The sequence below is a fragment of the Magnolia sinica genome, chromosome 7 (assembly GCF_029962835.1).
Source record: "Magnolia sinica isolate HGM2019 chromosome 7, MsV1, whole genome shotgun sequence".
Classification (NCBI taxonomy): domain Eukaryota; kingdom Viridiplantae; phylum Streptophyta; class Magnoliopsida; order Magnoliales; family Magnoliaceae; genus Magnolia; species Magnolia sinica.
The window spans coordinates 55,236,772-55,256,355 of NC_080579.1; the positions used below are offsets into that span (position 1 = coordinate 55,236,772).

Below are 19,584 nucleotides of genomic sequence, written 5' to 3' on the forward strand. Positions count from 1 at the left end.
TGCCATGTTATCCTTCCCTCTAACATGCCCCTTGTGTGGACATATGTACGATGGAAACAGTAGGCCCCACCATAAAGATAGTAAAATCAGGTTGATCCACTTACCACATCAGTCACACCTGTATGTTCAGCTAGAGCTTCGGTTGTCCGTTGATTCAAACAATGTGGTCCATCTGATGAGCCGACTGGCCCGATTTTTCTGCCAAGTGATCTTCATGGTGGGGCCTACTGTTTTAATTTGATTCCATGGATTTCCTACGCAGGTGGCACGTTAGCAGGAAACATGACACGGCACCACAAGTTGTGGTGCCATTGCCTGTAGGTGATCAGTGGTAGATCATAATTCCTGGTCAGTAGCCTGATTCCAGACATGAAGTCTTTGGGTCATTTGAAACCCAACTGATTTACGTCTGTCCATGATGCGAGTACTCTGCAAGTGTGAGAAGCACCTCAAGGCTGACTTCCACTTGCCAAGTGACCACAGTTTAAAGTTTTGTTGAAACTGATTCCATACTGTTCAAAGATAGCAGTTCCTCCTAGGGTTGATACAAGGGATGGGCCTAATGTAGAAACTCTATGGTCAGCTCATTTATGTCCAATTGAAGGTTGTTTCATTCTTTTCAAACTGGAACTTACAAATATATGGCTGAGATGCATCTTTGCAACTTGATAGGACTTTTCTAGAATGGGAACCCACTTTCGCTTTCTGATCTTGATGCAGGACACGAAATTCAAATATGATGTGCGAGATTTTAGGCTTAAGATCACGTTAGTTCAAAACCAATTACCCATATTCCATATCCCAAATGAAAGTCCAAACCATTCAATTAAGGGGAAGCTATGCGGGTCCAGTCCTATACATGATAGGGCTGGATCAATAAAAATTATGAACTAAACGATACTTAAAGATAAGAAGTAATCATTCACACATACATAGTAATCAGTCCCTAATCCAAGGGATTCAGAAATTCCAATTCAGGGAACCCTAGGGCAAGAAAAAGGGCATAAAATTGGAAATTTGAGTAAAATTTAGGGTTAGGTTTAGGGAGTTTGCGTGAAAGCGGAGTGAAAGAGAGGAGAAAGATGAACTAATGAAATACCGCACGCATGGACAACAACAATGACCCAGACAACCGCGCGTGTGATCCCAGCCGCACGTGTGTGGGGCCCACTATTTAGAAAAGGGCCATTTTGGCCTTGGTCGGCTAGGGATGGACTCTAAAACTCCCAAATCTCAGCTTGATCCGATGTATGGTTTATGCGTGGTGCTCTGCCGAAGTTTCAGCCCTCCTGTAGGGCTAGATTCTGAAATTCTGCTGTGGGGAGGAAAATTGTTGCAATTGATGATTGATTTGAAGTGCAGATGATGGAGTGAGATGAGAAGAAGGAATGGTAGAAGATGGGTAATAGAGATGGTGATGGATGGGGGCGAATTGGGATAGATATGGCTTCGCACCATGGTAGTTAACCCTTCGATGAAGGGAAGGCTTCGCACCCAATTAGGCTTCACAACTCAGAGAGTAGGAAAATGCAGAATTTTTTTATTAATCTTCAATCAATGAAAAAAGCTACAAGTGGTGCCTATTTATATGAAAACCCTATACCCCAAAAACTCGTACCATGTGCGCAACCTATTAATTGGCGATGAAGTAAACTAAAATAGAAACCAAACAGAGAAATCTAAAGCGTTCACGATGTTGTAAATAATAACAATAAGTAAAACCTAAATTATGAAATCAATCCGACGAATGGGCCACGATCATGAGATCCCATGATGAGCTTTTCTTGACTATCGGGCCCACTTTTTTTTTGAACCAAAACTTGTCTTCTAGCTAGGAGGCCCTCCCTAGACGTCGTCATCGAGCCAGATCGATGGTGGGGTCCTCCTTCTGTGTATGTACGTGCGTAGGGGTGGTGGTGTGAGTGCGCGTGATGTCCCCATCAAATCTCCAATCCTAGCTGTAGAAAAAGGAAATATTGTAGTTTGTGAAGCAATTGTAAGTGTCCATGTTACAGTTGGTTCATCCTAGTGAATTTTTTTTTTGTACTTGATGAATGACTAAGGTTCGGACTTCAGGCTATGAAATCCTTCATCTTTAATCTTGTTTGGAATAGCCAATACACGTCCTGCAGTTCAGTACAACGTCATGATTTTGACATCTATGAGCCCGTGGCATACTGTTTGTTTCCTCATAATACAAAGTCATCATCTTTTCTGTGATCCCCTGGATTCTGCATGTTGCTGCTTTATACAAAGCTATTGCCGTCAATTCTATTAGCCCTTGGCATTATGTTTCTTTCTGCTTGTAAGTGGAGCTATACTGCATTTGAAACTGAGGTTCATACTAGAAGTATCCAGTATAAATATCAATAAATGCAGGAAAATCTTTTTCTTTTAAGGAACCACTAGATATCATTTTCTTGATACTTCCTTAGAAATTTAGCGGTGGGGGGTCACTACTGTTGGTTTTAATTCGATTCAATCTACTCTTTTTCGTTTTACTTGGAGGTGTTTTGGTGTCAGATCCCTCTGATATGAGCTGTAAGTCACTGGGACTATAGTTACTTTCTGAGTCCACTAGCTTCCAAGATTAGAAAATTGGTTGTAGTTGAGTTAATGCTGATGCTTGTAGGTACCCATTTGCTCTATAGTTTGTTCTGTTGCACATTGTGTTATTTCTGTCTATGACTAACCTCCTTTTCCATTAAACTCAGGTTGTCATACAATATGCAATTTACTGATTGTGCTGCAGCAATATTTTACTCGGTGATCAAATTGGCATTGGAAGATCCCCACAGTACTAATGGTAAGCTTTCCTTCCAAATCTATAGGATTCTCCTCTTGGTTTGGATGGTCAATTCATAGCACGTCCATGTATTCTTTTCTGTCCGATATTGTCACAAAATTAAAGTTGAAGTGTACAAGTACAGTTATAAAAGAATTCAACCTCAGGTTTGATTTATTTGTACAAGGCAGTGTGTTTATGCACTGTGATTTGAATGATGCACTACCTGTAAATCTTCTATATAAACCTTCTCCTAATAGACGTGCCATTTCATGATAGAATGGTTGATGGATAATGGAGTAAGCACAACCAAAACTTTATTTAGTTGCTTTCATATTATCTCTGAGTGTGATATGTATGTGCCCACATGTTGCATGGGTGAGATCATGGGTGTTACAGCTAGTTGGATATGATCACATACATATTATCATTCATCTGTGTGTGTGCGTGTGTGTGTGTGTGTGTGTGTGTGTGTGTGTGTGTTTTGTGAGCGTGGTGTTGTCTGTCTATGCCAGTGGGCATGTGCAGATGTGCGTGAGTGTGCCTATCAGATCAGTAATTGTCAATTGTTTTCTATGGTCACTTTGGTGCACATGATGAATGGATTGGCTCAATGTTGTCAAATCGCATATGCGATTGCATGTGATCAACATGTGTTGCATGCCATGGCACATATATATATATATATATATATATATATATATATATATATATAGGGAAAAGGTACTATGCGGTCGTGTTCATGGGAATTTCCCATGAGGTCGAGCTGTGTGGGCCCCACCATGATGCTTGTCGACCATCAACACCGTGCATTTGATGGGTCCCCTTTAAATTATAGGATATCCCAAAAATCAGCCGTATACGGTACTCAGGTGGGCCATACCATCTAAAAGCATGTGAAGACATGCCTAAAACATATAAAAGCACTTGGTGGGGCCCACTTGAAATTTGGATGCATCTGAAACTTGGTCTTAACCCTCATCCAAGTGGGACACACATAATGGATGGGCTGGATTTGCAAACCACATCTCGGTGGGCCCAACAAATGATTATGAATTTTTTAATGGAGGGTTGCCCCTCTCAACTTCTGTATGTGGTGTGGCCCACACAAGTCACGGATTGACTTGATTTTTGAAACCTAGGCCCACCATGGAATGGTGCATCTAACTGATGGGGTAGATGTTCGACAAGCATCATGGTGGGGCCCACACAGCTCAACCTCATGGGAAGTTCCCATGAGCTCGACCGCATAGTACCTTATCCCACATATATATATATTAAATAAAATAAAAAGTTGAAAAAAGGAAAAATTTGAGAAAATTTGAAATTTTTAATTTTCTAAAAAAATAGGAAAAACTTGCCTAATTAGTACACATGATTGAATTGGGTTAGTTTACTTATGTCATTATAGTTTGAGTGTTTCATTAAGTTATATATTTAATTACTTATATTATATTATAGAAATTTTAACAAAATAATTAACAAGCTACATTAAAAGAGAGTTAATTATTAAAAACTTAGAACAAATTTTTTTACTAATAAATGGATAAGTTGAAACAACTTACAAGTCATAACTTACAACTTAATTTACAAAAAGTAAGCACAACTTACAAAATACAAAAAATAAAAATACTTGAAATAGTTGTAGAGAGATTAGTGTAAGAGAGAAAGATTAAGAGATTTAGAGCTTTGGAGTAAAGAATAGTGAAAATGGAGGGGATATGAGTGTCTATTTATAGGCAAAAGTTCTCTAAATTGGAAAAATAAAAAAGAAAAAAATTGCTTCCACTTTGGCTATTGGGAAATATGCGATCACATATGTAGAATTGCTATCGCATACGCAGTAATGTGATTGCATACTCGCATATGTGATCACACATTGGTCGCATATAAAAGTATGCCATGGCATACTTGCAAGGATCGCATATGCCATCATGGCATATGTGATTCAATCCACAGTACGAACATATGCGATCACATTTGATAACAATGGATTGACCTGATTTTGGGCTAGTTGTTCTTCATGCTTTGCCTATCTTTGGATGTAGTAACTTGTGGTATAGGCAGTGCTCGAAGTATCAATATCGCTACAAGTTTCGTTGGCCAAGGATACATAAACAATATCAATATCACCGATAATATCGCTGATAACTAGAAATGCGAGGAAACATAGGAAAAAGGTGGAGTTTTTAGTGGAACTTCAGGAGATGTTAAAATACACAGTTGCATATTTAGGAATAAAAAAAATTGCAAAAAGAATGCGTAGATAATAAGTTTCCATTTAATTGGGGCATAAAAGCATGTGCCGTCGTAAGAAATCAGTCTAACCATCCCATCCATCCCATCTAACCATCCAACCTTCCATCTAAAAATCCATTGATATTTCATAATATTGAAAACACATGACGTTTTACTAAGAAATCATAAACAACTAGAAAGGAAACGAAAGATTGTGGTCTTGATTGCATGTGTTTGTGATAACAATAATGTCGAGATATTATCAATGACAAATTGAACACTGCATACAACCATGTGCCCATAAAAAAATTTTGAAATGAATATATATATATTTTTTTTTAAATAAATAATTTTGGGTGATATTGATACGTTGGAGATATTATTGAAATATCGGTGATAGACTTGTGATACAAGTATCACCTAGAATTTACACCGTTGAAAATATTGGCAATATGTTAGTGATATCGATACATTGGCAATACAGGTGTTAAAAGTCTCTTGATATACATTGATATGCCACCCCCTAAGCTTGATTTTTTAGAGAAAGTGGTGATTTGACATGCTATCAAAGTGGATGGTCAAGTGTTCGAATCCCAGGAGCAACAAATATGCCTCCCTAATATCTTTTCCCATGGGGGGCTGTTTATGGTGGGAGTTGTGAGTGTCTCTCCATCCTTGCCTAGTATGTTCCCACACAAAGTTCTACTCTGCACGTGTGGGGGTGTTAAAGTCCTTGATTTACATTGATACGCCATCCCCTAACGGCTCGAGCTTTTAGATAAAGTGGTGATTTGACAACAAGCGACGCTTGGAATTTATATAGTTGAAAATATTGGCGATTAGATTGGTGATGTTGATATGTTGGCGATAGTTAGCGATACATTGTTGATACCTCGAATATTTTATACTGCCAGTGTTATTGGTATTGCTGAGGTGGAGATAAAGATAATATCGGAGATATTTTGATAATATCAGAGATAATTTAAACAATGGGTTTAATAAAGGAAGAAATGATGAATAGTAAAGGAAAGCTCCACTACTTATAGAAATCCTCCATGTCAAGTTGAGGCAAGCAGTACATCGAATAGTTTGTGTGCGCAGTACCTCTAAGCATAGAACGAGAACATTAACTACATAATCATCACCAACATGATTCTCCATTGCATTTCATAGCCTCATAACATCTGAACATGAAAGGAATGAAGAAATTCCGGTGAAAACCTAAAAACAAGGGCCAATGGCACTTGTTTCTCACAAAAAATTGTCATAACAGCTCCAAGTCTCAACAAAACTTCATGATTACTGTTTATAGTGATTGCAAATGATCAACCGTACTTGCTCTATGTGGAAAATCTGCCAAAAAAAAAAACCCTCAGAAAAAGCACAACAAGAAATTCAAAATATGGACTTTTTCGGACTTTCTCTATTTTTGCTGAAACACCACAAAAAACTTATACAAAAATTGTAGAAAATTTACCATTATTCTTCTAAAATCATTACCTTTCATATCCGATGATTTTTTGCTTCAAAAGACTGGCTATCCGTACCTTGCTAACATCATTTGTACATATGGATGACGTTAGCAGTAGGTTGCACCGTCATAGGTTGCGATCAAATCCACAAACCTCTCTGATACCAAGTGGAGGTAGATTGAATGAAAAATCTGTAGAAAAAGGTGTGTGTGTGTGTGTGTGTGAGAGAGAGAGAGAGAGAGAGAGAGAGAGAGAGAGAGAGGCTAGGGCAACTTGTGTTGTGTTTTGTTGGTAAAAAATGACTAACACACACGCCTGCATGCACACACACACACACATATATTAACTTGAAAGAAAGATACACTGCTCCACATGAGTACAAAATATACATGCACACAATTACAATTGCATATATTTCCACATTCTCTGTATGAATCCACTACATGTGGTTCTCTGGGAGAACATTTTGAATATCTATTTCCTTGCAAATTATTTTACGTTTGAATACTATGAGGAATTTCATTCACTAAAAGCCATTGCAATTTCATAATGTCATTTGAATATATTTCTTTGAGGGAAATGTGCTGAAAACCAATACCACATGGCAATGTTATTTGAATTAATTTCTTCGAGGGAACTGTGCTGGTAACCAATACAATGTCATAATGTCATTTGAATTCCTATGGTATGAGCAGTGTTTTAAATATTGACGATATCAGCCAATATATCCCACGATATATCTTTTATCCCACCCGTGCGATACGAAACGCATAGGTAGTGTCGATATATCCCACATATTCAATCCGATGGGCATTTTCAAATTTTTATTCATGTTTTTGCTGTAAATCATGCTAAACTAGTGTCAAATGGTTACAAATCTATGATTCTTTATGTTTGCCATGAAAAATCATTGGAACTTCGATTTCAAGATTTGGGGGAGATGGGTTAACTTGCGGAAAATTGAGAAAAATCTAAATTTCTCAATTTCCCGTATATCAGTCGCAATCTTTGTATCCAAATACAAAATTAAACATGTATGTAACCTCATTTAGTGATTCTTCTTTTGCTTTTGAATGTATTGCTTGGGTTTCCATACATGGCTTCTTACATTTATAAATTATACAAATAGACTTTGAATATACTTGCATAAGTTCAGTTGGAAAGCGCATATATTAGGACCCCATACAAAGGAAACCAACCCCTATTATGTGCACCTTTTTTTGTAACATTTTGATTTTTAAGTGTGTATTGATGTCTTTTTCAATTATCCCTGAAGTTTCATTGAAAATTTCGACCAATTTCCCAATGTTCCAATGTTTCCCAACATCAACGATAAATTACGCGATACAACCGATATATTCCATGCGATAACCGATATGTATCCATATCCCAAGGGTGCGATACATTATGCGATAACGATATTTAAAACATTGGGTATGAGATCTTGATTTATTATTATTATTATTATTATTTATGTTCATATTTACTTTCTACTTGTTACACATGGTTACTATTAGAGCATCTTTGTTTTTGGGTCTGTTTGTGTAGCCGATAAATTCTTAGAATTAATTCTTATTTATTTACTTTAACCTATCTTCCAGGAGAGCTACTTAGTAATGTGAAGAAAGTAATTTCTAAGTGGAAGGATCTTTTGAAGTATTACCTTCACACAGTAGATGAGGAGGTATGTATCCATGTATCTGCATTGGTCCTTCTGATTCCTTGTGCATTTCTTCATTTACTTCTCTAGTCTTTCATGCTATCTTGTACTAGTTTGTCAAATTGATTAAACATTCAGCCGGTTGATGATGAGGTTGTCATCTATGGGATGTTTTTTAGCAGTTTGTGATCATATCCCTACTTTCTTCATTCGGACATTTGATTGAGTTCTCTCCTATTCGTTGTGTTAAGCTATCTAATTTTGTATTGCACTCCAAAATACAGTTCCTAGATATCATGTCTTTTGTTTTTTTTGTTTTTATTTTTATTGTATGATTAACATAATTACACACACACACACACACACACACACACACACACACACACACACACAGGCATGTGTGTTTGTATGTATACATCATCATCATCATCTTCTAAGGCTTATACCAAAAGTGTGGTTGGCTTCATGAATCCTGTTCCACCATTCCACACTATCAAGGGCCATACCTTCTATTAGACCATAGGTCATCAATTAGTTTCTTACTTACTCCATGCACATCCTTTTGGGCCTTCAACTTGCCCTTCTAGAGCCTTCAAGCTGTATCAACTCCTTTTAAGAGGCGTGGTTCTTGGTCTTTGTTGCACTTGCACATGACCAAACCATCTAAGTCTACTTGTGCTATTCCTGAGTTCCCTCAAATGCATCCATTTCTAGTTCCATCCTTCCTTGTCTTGCCACTCATCCATCTCAACATCTTCATTTTAGCTACACTCAATCACTCATCCTATGAACATGTTGTTCCTTTACTGCCCAACATTTTGTCCCATGAAGTATGGCTGGTTTTATAGCTATCTTATAAAATTTCCCTCTGTTTCGAGTAGTACACGACGATCACATAAAACTCCAAATGCACATCTCCATTTCTTCCACCCAGCTTGAATTCTATGGGCAACACCCACACCCTTCTCAATCTCTCTACTCTTGTGAATTATCAATCCAAGATGTTGAAATTGGTTATTTTGGTAAACTTCTCGGTCAGCAATCTTAATTAATTCCTTGTTTTCACTCCTATTGTTACTAAAACTACCATCCATATACTCTATTTTAGTTCGATTAATTTTAAATCACCCCTCCATGACTCACATCTTTGTGTTTACACCCTCCCTCGTCTTTTCAATCAAAACCGACATCTGCAAACAACATATACCATGGGATCTCTTCCTGAAAATGTCTCGTTAACTCGTCCATTACCAATGTGTTTTCAGTTTAAGGAAGATGGTCATATGATTCCCTAGGAAAACAATATGCTTAGACGTCCATGTGACATAGTACTGTGACTTAGATATTTTGTAACCTGAACCTAAAAGAACTTATGTTAGGTTTCCATTCACAAGGTGTTTTTTTATACACTAAGTCACTAACATATATGATGTGAGGCCACAATGTCAAAGGTAACCTTATTATAGCTTTGCAGTCAAATCCAACTCAATTGAGTGATGTTGTGTCCTTTCTTGAAGAAAAATTTCCAAAAGGAATATAGGAAAATAAGGAAAATTAAAGAAAAGAGGTAAATTTTGTAATATTGGAAACAAACATTATCTAACAATTATGTTCATATTGTTTTAATAAATTCCCATCATATTACTGAATTCTTGGATTCTGTTTATTGTTAATGACTGTTTTAAATAGCTACTCTATGTAGCATGTAGCTTGCACTACGTAGCATTGCTCAGCCTTAACACTAAGTAGCTCACGAAAATAGCTAAGTCTCATGTTGCCTATGCGACATGATAATTTACATATGCTAAACGCTGCATTGCCTACACTAGATGCTACGTGGCTTACACTAGAAGTTATTTTTCACTAGAGCAAAAATCAATTTACATTTTCAATGATTTGTTACATTTTTTTTATTTTTTATAAAAAAATTGTCTATCTTTTCAGCAATTGTAGTAAAATCAATAAAAGTAACAGTATTAAATCAGTTCTGTTGCCCTTTCTTTATCTTTATAGTTAATCTTTGCCCTATTTTTCCTGTTATTGAATAGTGTCTGGTTGCACCGAACCAGTTCTGTTGCCCTTTCTTTATCTTTATAGTTAATCTTTGCCCTATTTTTCCAGTTATTTAATAGTGTTTGGTTGCACCAGATGTAATGAAATTTCATTATTAGTCAGTATAATTTGGTGCAAAATATCATGAAATGTCATGATATGATGCAATTGAGCGTAACCTTAATTTAAAAATCTAGAAGCAAAGCTACACGTCATGTTGCTTATGCCTCACGCTTCAGAGGGGTAAACGCTATACTACACGCTATTCGCTATTTGAACCACTTTTGTTATCTAAGTTGTTGATTTTGTTGGATATTCTGTAATTTCAGTTTCTGTCGATGTTTTTAAGGTTGGAGTTGCATGTATGATAAAGCCATTATGGATTTGTACAAAATGACTTGGTCGTGCAAACATCGGGTGATCCTTGTCACGTTGATATGACTCATCAGTGGTCTAGGTGACTCCCATCATAGTTGTTGGCTTTTGTGCCCTTGAAAGCCAGTCCCAATGGTTACCTTTGCCCATAATCATCATGTTTTATATTTTGCACCACACTGGTCATTATTGTTCTAGTTATGTTGCACCATATGGATTATGCTTAATTGCATAAATTGATTAAGTTCAATTACTCCACTGGGGATATTGTAGCAACCGAAGTGCATTGGTTCAATCAGTGACACAGTGGTTTGGTTATGCAGTAACTGGTCATCAGGAAAGTGTTTGCAGAGTCATTGATCTCTTTGTTGTCAGATTGATGGGTGAGAAAGTTTGAGAAATTGCCAGTGGTGTGACTGTAAAGCAGCACCAGTTGTGTTATGCTGAGACTACAGTGGTGTGGTTACTGAAGGATTATGTACATTCTAATTAAGTATCATTTGATGTTTGATGAAATAGGAAACAGGAATGTGGGTTTTCAGAGTGGTTTATTATACCAATATTTTGTTGAATGTAATGACTAAGATGTTTCTCTTCGAATGTGTCTGATAAAAATGTTAAGAATGTAGGATTTGAGTTATAGATGTTTGCCTTTAGTGCAAGTAGGAGATGTTGGCTTTTATGCCCTTGAAAGCCAATCTCAGTAGTTTCCTATGCCTGTAATCATCATAAATTTCAAGTTTTGCATCACATTCTCATTCTAGTCATATGGCACCATCTGGGTTATGCTTTTTATTTTTTATTTTTTTAGGAATAGCGATAGAATTTCATTGAAAGAAAAAAAAGATAGAAATTGGAAATAGGCTAAGCCAATACGCTGCTAACCCTCCCATCACCAGTGCTCCAAGTATCGGTCTTATTACTGATATTATTGGTATTTAGTATGGTGATACCGACAAAATTGGTAAGTTTAGAAATTCCAGGCAGCATTCGAAATATCGATATCGCATTACGTATCACATCTTTGGGATACAGACACATATTGGTTATCACACGGGATATATCAGTTGTATTGGGTAATTTATCGCTCTTTTTGGGAAACATGGGGAAATATTGGGAAAATTGTTGAATTTTTCAATGAAACTTCATGGATTGTTAAAAAAGACCTTAATACACACTTTTAAATCATAACATCTCAAAAAAGAAGTGCATATAATAGGTTTCCTTTGTATAGGGTCCTAAGCTATGCCCTGTTTGACTGAGCTAATACAACCATATTCAAATTCAATGCATAACACGTGGTTGTGGGTGATTGCATGTGTCCATAGGGATTAGTCTCACTTCAAAAAAGAGGTGGGGACACCCTGTGTCTTCAAAAAAAAAAAAAAACATTTAGAGTGTATGTGATGATCATTTAATCAAATACTACTAAATACTTCGAAATTAGTCTTAATTGACAACTGGTTGAAGGGAAGTTTCGAAAAAATTAATATTTTAATAATTTTTAATTAAAAAATGATTTTTTTTCTAAAAATTTACAAGGACTTAACAAATCAGTAAATGAACCCCGTACATGCTTGATTTCATGTTTGGAGTGCAACATTGCAAGCAATTTGGGAGAAAATTGGGGAAAATTTGAATTTTCCTCAAAAATTTCCTAATCGGACCACCTACACTCAAAATTTGAAATTAGAGTGTATGTGATGATTATTTCATCAAATACTCCTAAATACTTTGAAATTAGTTTCAATTGATAACTGGTTAAAGGGAAAAAAAAAAAAAAACATGAAGAACCAATGGATATCAAAATCAAAGCTCCAACTCCATGATTTTTCATGCAAAAGATGAAAAACCAATGGATTTATAACCATTTGACATTGATTTAACATAATTTGAACAAAAAAAAGGGGGGATCGGAAATTGAAAAATGCCCACAGGATTGAACATGTGGGATATATTGGCACTACCTGTGTGTTTCGTATCACCTAGGTGGGATACAAGATATATCGTGGGATATATCGGCTAATATCGTCAATATTTAAACAATTGTTTATAGGTATCGGTGACGATATATTGCCAAGTATTGACATAGTATCAATATCACCACTGATATATTGTGATATTTTCAAGTATGAAAATTCCAAGTATTGGCATTATTATAGTCAATACAAGTCGATAACCTCCCTATGATAAGAGCGTGCGTATTGCGACAAAAAATATTAAAAAATCCATGGAAAGTCGAAAAAATTTCCCATTTTCTTTCTAGATCTGAGTTTTGGGGTGGATTTTACCATCACCCTTCATTCTCTGTGGATTAAAACCTTTGTGACCAGAATCAAGGTGGTATGAAATATTGCAATATAGTGGGTTTTTTTTTTTTTTTCATGGATTTCACTTCAAATCCATATTCGTGCATGATTTTCATGCGTTGACATGAATTTAGTTGAAAAATCGAGTGATTATAAGATTGAAATGGAAATTTGAGAAAAGTGGGGAAAATCCAAATTTCCCCATTTTCTTACCTTATAATTTATTGAGGCCCCATTTTTTAATTTGATAATGAGGGGTTGATCTCTTGATTCATGTTCATCTCTCGATTTTTTAGATTTTACAATTATTTATATTTTCCAAAATTACAAAAAGATTATGTTTAATTAGAAGAAAAATATATAATTGCATTTTTATTTTTATTTTTATTTTTAATTTTTTTAAAATTTTAAATATATCTGTTTCCTTTCGATGTTTTCCTATTTATGTTCCATGTCTATGGTCAATGGGTTGCATTTGTTGGTGGAAAATCACTATTTCTTTTAGGGCTTGTTTGATTTTCTAATTTCCTATGAAATGTCAACTAAGCCATCGTTATCATTTCCAGGTGTATGTTTAGATAAAAAATTATGGCTCATAAATCAAGAGTCAAATACACTTGTTAAGTAGGTAAAATAAATTGTAGACATTACAATTTCACACTATAAGGGGGTGTTTGTTTTCTTATTTACAATTGGAAATAGAAGTAAATAAACAATCATTATTTTGCATGTGAAATACATGGTTGCTGACCATACACTGTGAGACCTTTGATTTGACTTGACACTAATACCAAAGAAAAAGTTCAAAATTTTGTGGGGCACACCATGATATATGTGTATGATCCAAGCCATCCATTCATTTTAACAGCTCATTGGCATGAACCCAAAATCGAGGCAAATCCAAAATGCAAGTGGACCACAACACAAGAAACAGGGGGATTAAACACCCACCATTAAAAACTTCTTGTGGGCCATAAAAGTTTTGCGTCAAGCTGATATTTGTGTTTTCCCTTCATCTGTGTCTGTGTGATCATATGGTCAGGTTGGATCACAAATAAACATTAGTGTGGGACCCACGGATGGCTTCATATTTCAATGATGGACGTCAATGATATGCAGTGTGGTCCACTTGAGCTTATAATCTGCCTAATTTTATTTTGGCACAGGCCGTAAAATGATCTGATAAAATAGATAGATGGTGTGGATCGATCACATACATCATGGTGGGACCCACAAATTTCACTTAGTCGTTTCCACCCTTTTTTTTTTTTTTTTTTCAAAAAGTAAATTCTGAAAATCGATGCGTAATTACCCTCTCTATTTCCCCTCTTCCAAACAATGGGAATCGGTTATAATTACCTATTTACCACCATTTACAGTGGTAAATAGGAAAACAAACAGGCCCTAAAACTAACATTTTTACAGTGATTTCTAGGTGAAAGAAATAATAAGGCAAAATTATCATTATAGTCAAATGTAAGTAATTTCAGTACACAATTACAAGAGTAAATAATCATTACCTATTTATAGCCATTTACCTTTGTAATTGAAAATTCAAATAGGCCCTAAAACAATATTAAAAATCTATTTATTTAAAATAAAATTCCATTTGAATTTTTTTTAATTAAAAATTTATGAATGCATCATGCATGGTTTGATGATAAAATGCATGTATGTATAGGTGTATATGTATGCATGCATCGATGATGGATGGAACGTGGATGTATATATGTATGCATGGATGGAAGGATGGTTGAATGGATGGATTATGCATGCATGGGATGTTTGTGTATGTATGAATGCATGGATGCATGCATGGATGGATGGATCATGCATGTGTGTATATATGTACGTATGCATGCAGATGGATGAATGGTTGGGTGGATGGATGGAAGAATGGATCATCATGCATGTGTGTGTGTATGTATACATGGATGGATGGAAGAACGGATCATCATGCTTGTGTGTGTGTATGGATGGATGGTTGGATCATGGATGGATGGATGAATCGTGTATACATATGGAACAAGGGGGATTTCAGGGAGGCTATGGGGAGCACAATAGGCAAGTGATTCATTTTTGAGTGACATATTAGCATATGTGGTAGCTAGCCTTCACTTTCATAATATGAATGATATCGTGCAGTCTATTAAGATAGGCGTGAAGCCTACAATGCCAGAGGAGATCTTTGGGGTCTACCTCGATCATGAGTATGAGGAGATGCGGGGTTGGGTGGATGAACTCAAGCCAAACTGGGAGACAAACAAGGTGATGGTCATGTGTGATGGGTGGACGAGACTCACGTAGTTGTCCATTATTAACTTCATGACGTATTGTAGAGGGAAACATGTTTTCCTCATATTTATTGATACATCCACCCACATAAAGGATCACTCCTATATATACAACCTGTTGAAGGGAGTGATTAGAGAGGTGGGCTTAAAGAATGTGCTGCTAGTTGTGCTCAACGGTAGCTTGTTCGTCAAGGTAGGAAAAAACTAGGATGAAGAAGTACAATACCTATTTAACACTATGCGTTGTTCACTACATAACCTAATGGTCAAGTTGATAGGCCAAAGAGAGGTTGTCGGGAACATAGGGCATGCCTTACTCTGGCTTTCAACATTCACTATTTGTGCTTCAAAGCACCCTTCTATCTATTGTTGTTATCTATCTTGTGTCAGAAACAATTAACTGAATCAAACCTCCTGAGAAGGGGAGCTCAAGTCACCAACTACTGTTGCGATTCCTTCTAACTGCGCCAATTGCTCCACATTTCCTTTTCCCTCTTGCTTAAAAACCGGGGGGGTTCGGTGCATGAGTTTCTTGCTCCCCAACTGCCATATAGGGAAACACAAGGGTTGGGATTTGCACCATTCCACCTTCAAATTCCAAGCCTCCTTTGAATGTGTGTTGGAGCCCTCATTCTTCTGATCTAGGCATTGAGTGCATCTTTCTGTTGTCTTGTTCTCATCTTGCTACTGCTTAACCACTTGCTCTCCAACTCGCTGAACTCTGTCATCGTCTCACTTTGTAGCTAATTCGGTCATTCCTCACACCCAATCCGATCATGGCGTAGATTGAGACATGGATTGATACGGTAATCACAATGAGGATCTATGTGGCGATGGCCAGCGTGAGGTTGGTTGGGAGCCACCTGTTGGAGATCCAATGGCAAGCAAATGGTCTGCAGGTGATTCACCAGGAGAGCATGGTCCACCCTGGGATGGTTGTGGACCAGAACATAATTGTCCTTGCTATGTGTAGGTGGCAATCTAGACTATCCACATGATTGAAGCCTCATGGTGCCAACGATAATAGTAATGAAGTTAGCTGAAATCATTCATATTGTATCGAATGGACAACTCTTTTTGCATATTGACAATGGAGAGCAGACTACTGTCTCTAATGATTATGTCATCAAAATATATATATATATATTGTGATCCAGTAGAGGACCCAATGGCTTAGCATTGCAGCATGGGTAGTCTTCAATATCTCAGTTTCATCAGTCCCAATGTTGCCTATATGTTAAATCAGGTTTTCAGTACTCAGGTGACTTCTCATGTTCAAGCAGCAAGACAAATTTTTTGGTACCCCAAGGGAATCTATGTTGTTCTCTTTACTGTGACATTGAATCACCACAAAACTCTTCTACCATCTTCCATTTGCATCCCAAACATATCGACCTTGATCATCATTTCATTTGCGAAAAGATTGTAGATAGAGAAATTTCCCGCCGATGTTCTCACAATAGTCAGCTCAACATGGATTATCATCAATCTATTTGTTCCATGCAATGTGAGGAGTAATGGACTATGTTTTCTCTAACCTCTAAAAAATGGCATGAGTAATTTATTTTAGTTTTCTTATAATTATTGTATATGCTGAAGGCTGATTTGTGTATGATGTCATACTTTTAATATTGTACATTTTGGACGAATGCTACAATAGGCCTTGATATTCTAGAAGTCTCCTGTTGATATTGTAATCTTGTAGATCTGGGAGCATTCTATAATCTTTCTAGATGTTCTAGAAATCTCCTAGACTAGAGTTGTTTGTGTGGGTGTGGGTGTGGGTGGGTGTGGGTGTGTGTGGGTGTGTGTGTGTGTGTGTGTGTGAGTAGGTCTGAAGTCCAACTGGTTGGACTACTAAGTACAGTCCAACCAGTGGATAACATCCAACCAATTATGTGCATGTGACATCCAACCCTTCCAATTGGTTGGTCCCACCATGAGGATCATCTAATCTAATGCCAAAATCATCCCTATCTAGTTATCGGGTGGGCCACACCATATAAAACAAATTATAGCCATTAATAAATAGCAAAAAAGAAGTGTGGTGCACTCAATGAGTAGATTTTTTTTTCAAGGTGATCCTCATGATAAGGACAACCTATTGGATGGGTTGGATGTCAGACACATGAAAGGGTGGAAGTTATTTGTTGGGTGGACCATAATTTATAGTTCAATGGGTAGGACTTGAGACCCTCTCTCTCTACACGCACACACACGCATGCGCGCGCACACACACACACACGAGTCTTCTCTTCCATTTCTCTTTCCTTCCCTTTTTGTAGAATCCTCCTACATGTTCAATAGATCTCGTAGATTCAAATTGAGAAGCCTATGATCATTTATTACTTTCTGCATATTATCTTGACAAGAGGTCACGAGGAAAAAAAAATCAGGGTTTCTTATAGGGCTTGTTTGGATTTGAGGAAAGCGTGGGAAAGGAAACTTTGTTTTCCATGTTTGTTTTAAAATAGGATTTTTCTAGAAAATTTGGGGCATGTTTTCTAATTTATTGTTTGGTCAAATAAAAAAAGAAATCTTGGCAGTTATTGGCATGTGCCAGATTAGCACATGATACATATGGAACGCTCAAAGATAGACAATGGCACTTGTGAGTGCTTAAGCATAATGGTGTCACACATGACACATGAGGGGTGCTTGAAGTTGCATGCTGGTACATGTGACACAAGCAACAAATTAGTACATTTGATACATGTGGACACTTGAAGGTAGATGGTGGCACTGCACATAGGCATATTAGCACATGCTACATGTAGCACATATTAGAGCGATTGAAGATAGATGCATGTGGGCGCTTTACACATGTGGGGCGCAAGCGAAAGATGGATGGTGCCACGTACAACACAACAAAAATGGACAATGGAAACTTGGCACATGTGAGGCACTTTGTACCAGTGGGGTCTGAGGGAAGATGGATGGTGGCTGATATGCGATAAAACAAGAGATGGACTATGGAAAGTTGGCACATGCGGCATATTTGAGGTTCTTTGTATGTGTGGGGCCCAAGTGAAGATGGATGGTGACACGTGGCGCATTGGCACATATGTGAGAAAATAGAAGATGGACAATAGAACATTTGGATATGTGACACGTGAGGCGATTGAAGATGGGCGGTGGCACATGTGTTGATGATGAGGACATCACGTCAAGTACACCCTTGCGTACATATCAGAGGATGAGGCGGGTCGCACCGATTTCTCTATGGCTAAGCGAGTGCCCATGATTGTGCTAAAGACACTGTGCATATGCGAGCATCTGGAAGATCCCACTATGAATCTAGAGCTAGGGGACATTTTTGCTCGACCCGCGTACCGACTCTACAAAGGGGACATTTGTTGAGTTTAGTAAGCCTTTTTTCTAGGTTTTGTTGAGTCCCCATGTAGATTTAGGCCATATAAGATTTTTGTATTACATTTAGGTTAGAGTTACATATAGGGTTTCCTTTTAGAGTTTCCTTGTGTGTGCCCACTCATTCTTGACGTGGTTTTGGTTTACACCCCACTTTAAATCTAAAGTAGATTGCCGAGGCCCTTGATGCCATCAATAATCGTTTGATGACCATTGAAGCGCACAGTAGAACCACTGCCACTCAATTAACCGTGACCAATGTGCGCGTCAATCAACTTGAGGCCTCCTTACAAGCAAACCCTAACACTGGGGAAGACGTTCAATCTTAGGCTGGAAATCAAGTTGATAGGCGGGAGTATGATCGTGGCCAAGGCATTAGTCGTGATTGAGCACACGTGCCACCACCACATGAGGAGCGTTATAACTGTTATGATTCAGATGCACAAGTCATGAATGGTGTGAAAGTTGAGATGGTCGCTTAGATTCAAAAGCATTCCTTGATTGGTTGGCAGACATGGACCACTATTTTGAGTGGTATGATATGTCTGATGCCCGTCAAGTGAGATTTGCTAAGGTGAAGTTGGTGGGATAGGCTAAACTTTTTTGGACCAACATGGAATGTAAAATTGAAAGGAAAGGAGAGCCCACAATTGCGCATTGGGCTGAGATGAAAGAGGTCCTTAAAGAAAAGTATCTCTTTCTTATCGTCAGAGGCTCCTAGGCTAGTGGTAAGCTTTGCGCCAAGGATCCATGACTGTTCCAGATTACATCGCTAGGTTTGAGGAGTATATGATGCGATGTGACATCGAGGATCCGATGGTTACATTGTTTAGATTCAGGATGGGCCTTCGATTTAAGATCCAACGAGAACTTTATTCTCGTGATGTTGGTACATTGGACCACATGTACCAAGTGGTGCAAGACATTGAACACTACCTCAGGGCACCAGTTGGTAAGCGTTATGACTCTCGAGATCCAAGTGTCAAGACTTACTCTCAAGGGGCTAAGCCTAACATGGGGAGTCAGTCTA

At 37.4% G+C, this 19,584-nt stretch overlaps 1 protein-coding gene across 2 annotated transcripts in view; it reads left to right on the top strand.

Annotated features, from left to right (window-relative positions):
• Positions 1 to 19,584, top strand: part of LOC131251361 (uncharacterized) — a 134,588-nt gene that overhangs the window by 103,330 nt on the left and 11,674 nt on the right. The window contains exons 11-13 of one of the 2 annotated variants that reach the window (XM_058252044.1): positions 2,715 to 2,806; positions 8,097 to 8,179; positions 9,333 to 9,413. In XM_058252044.1, coding sequence (XP_058108027.1) covers positions 2,715 to 2,806; positions 8,097 to 8,179; positions 9,333 to 9,380 — 223 coding nt within the window. In that variant the 3' untranslated portion in view covers positions 9,381 to 9,413. Of the gene's footprint in view, positions 1 to 2,714; positions 2,807 to 8,096; positions 8,180 to 9,332; positions 9,414 to 19,584 lie in introns of those variants that run through there. The other variant, XM_058252043.1, reaches the window with a different exon arrangement.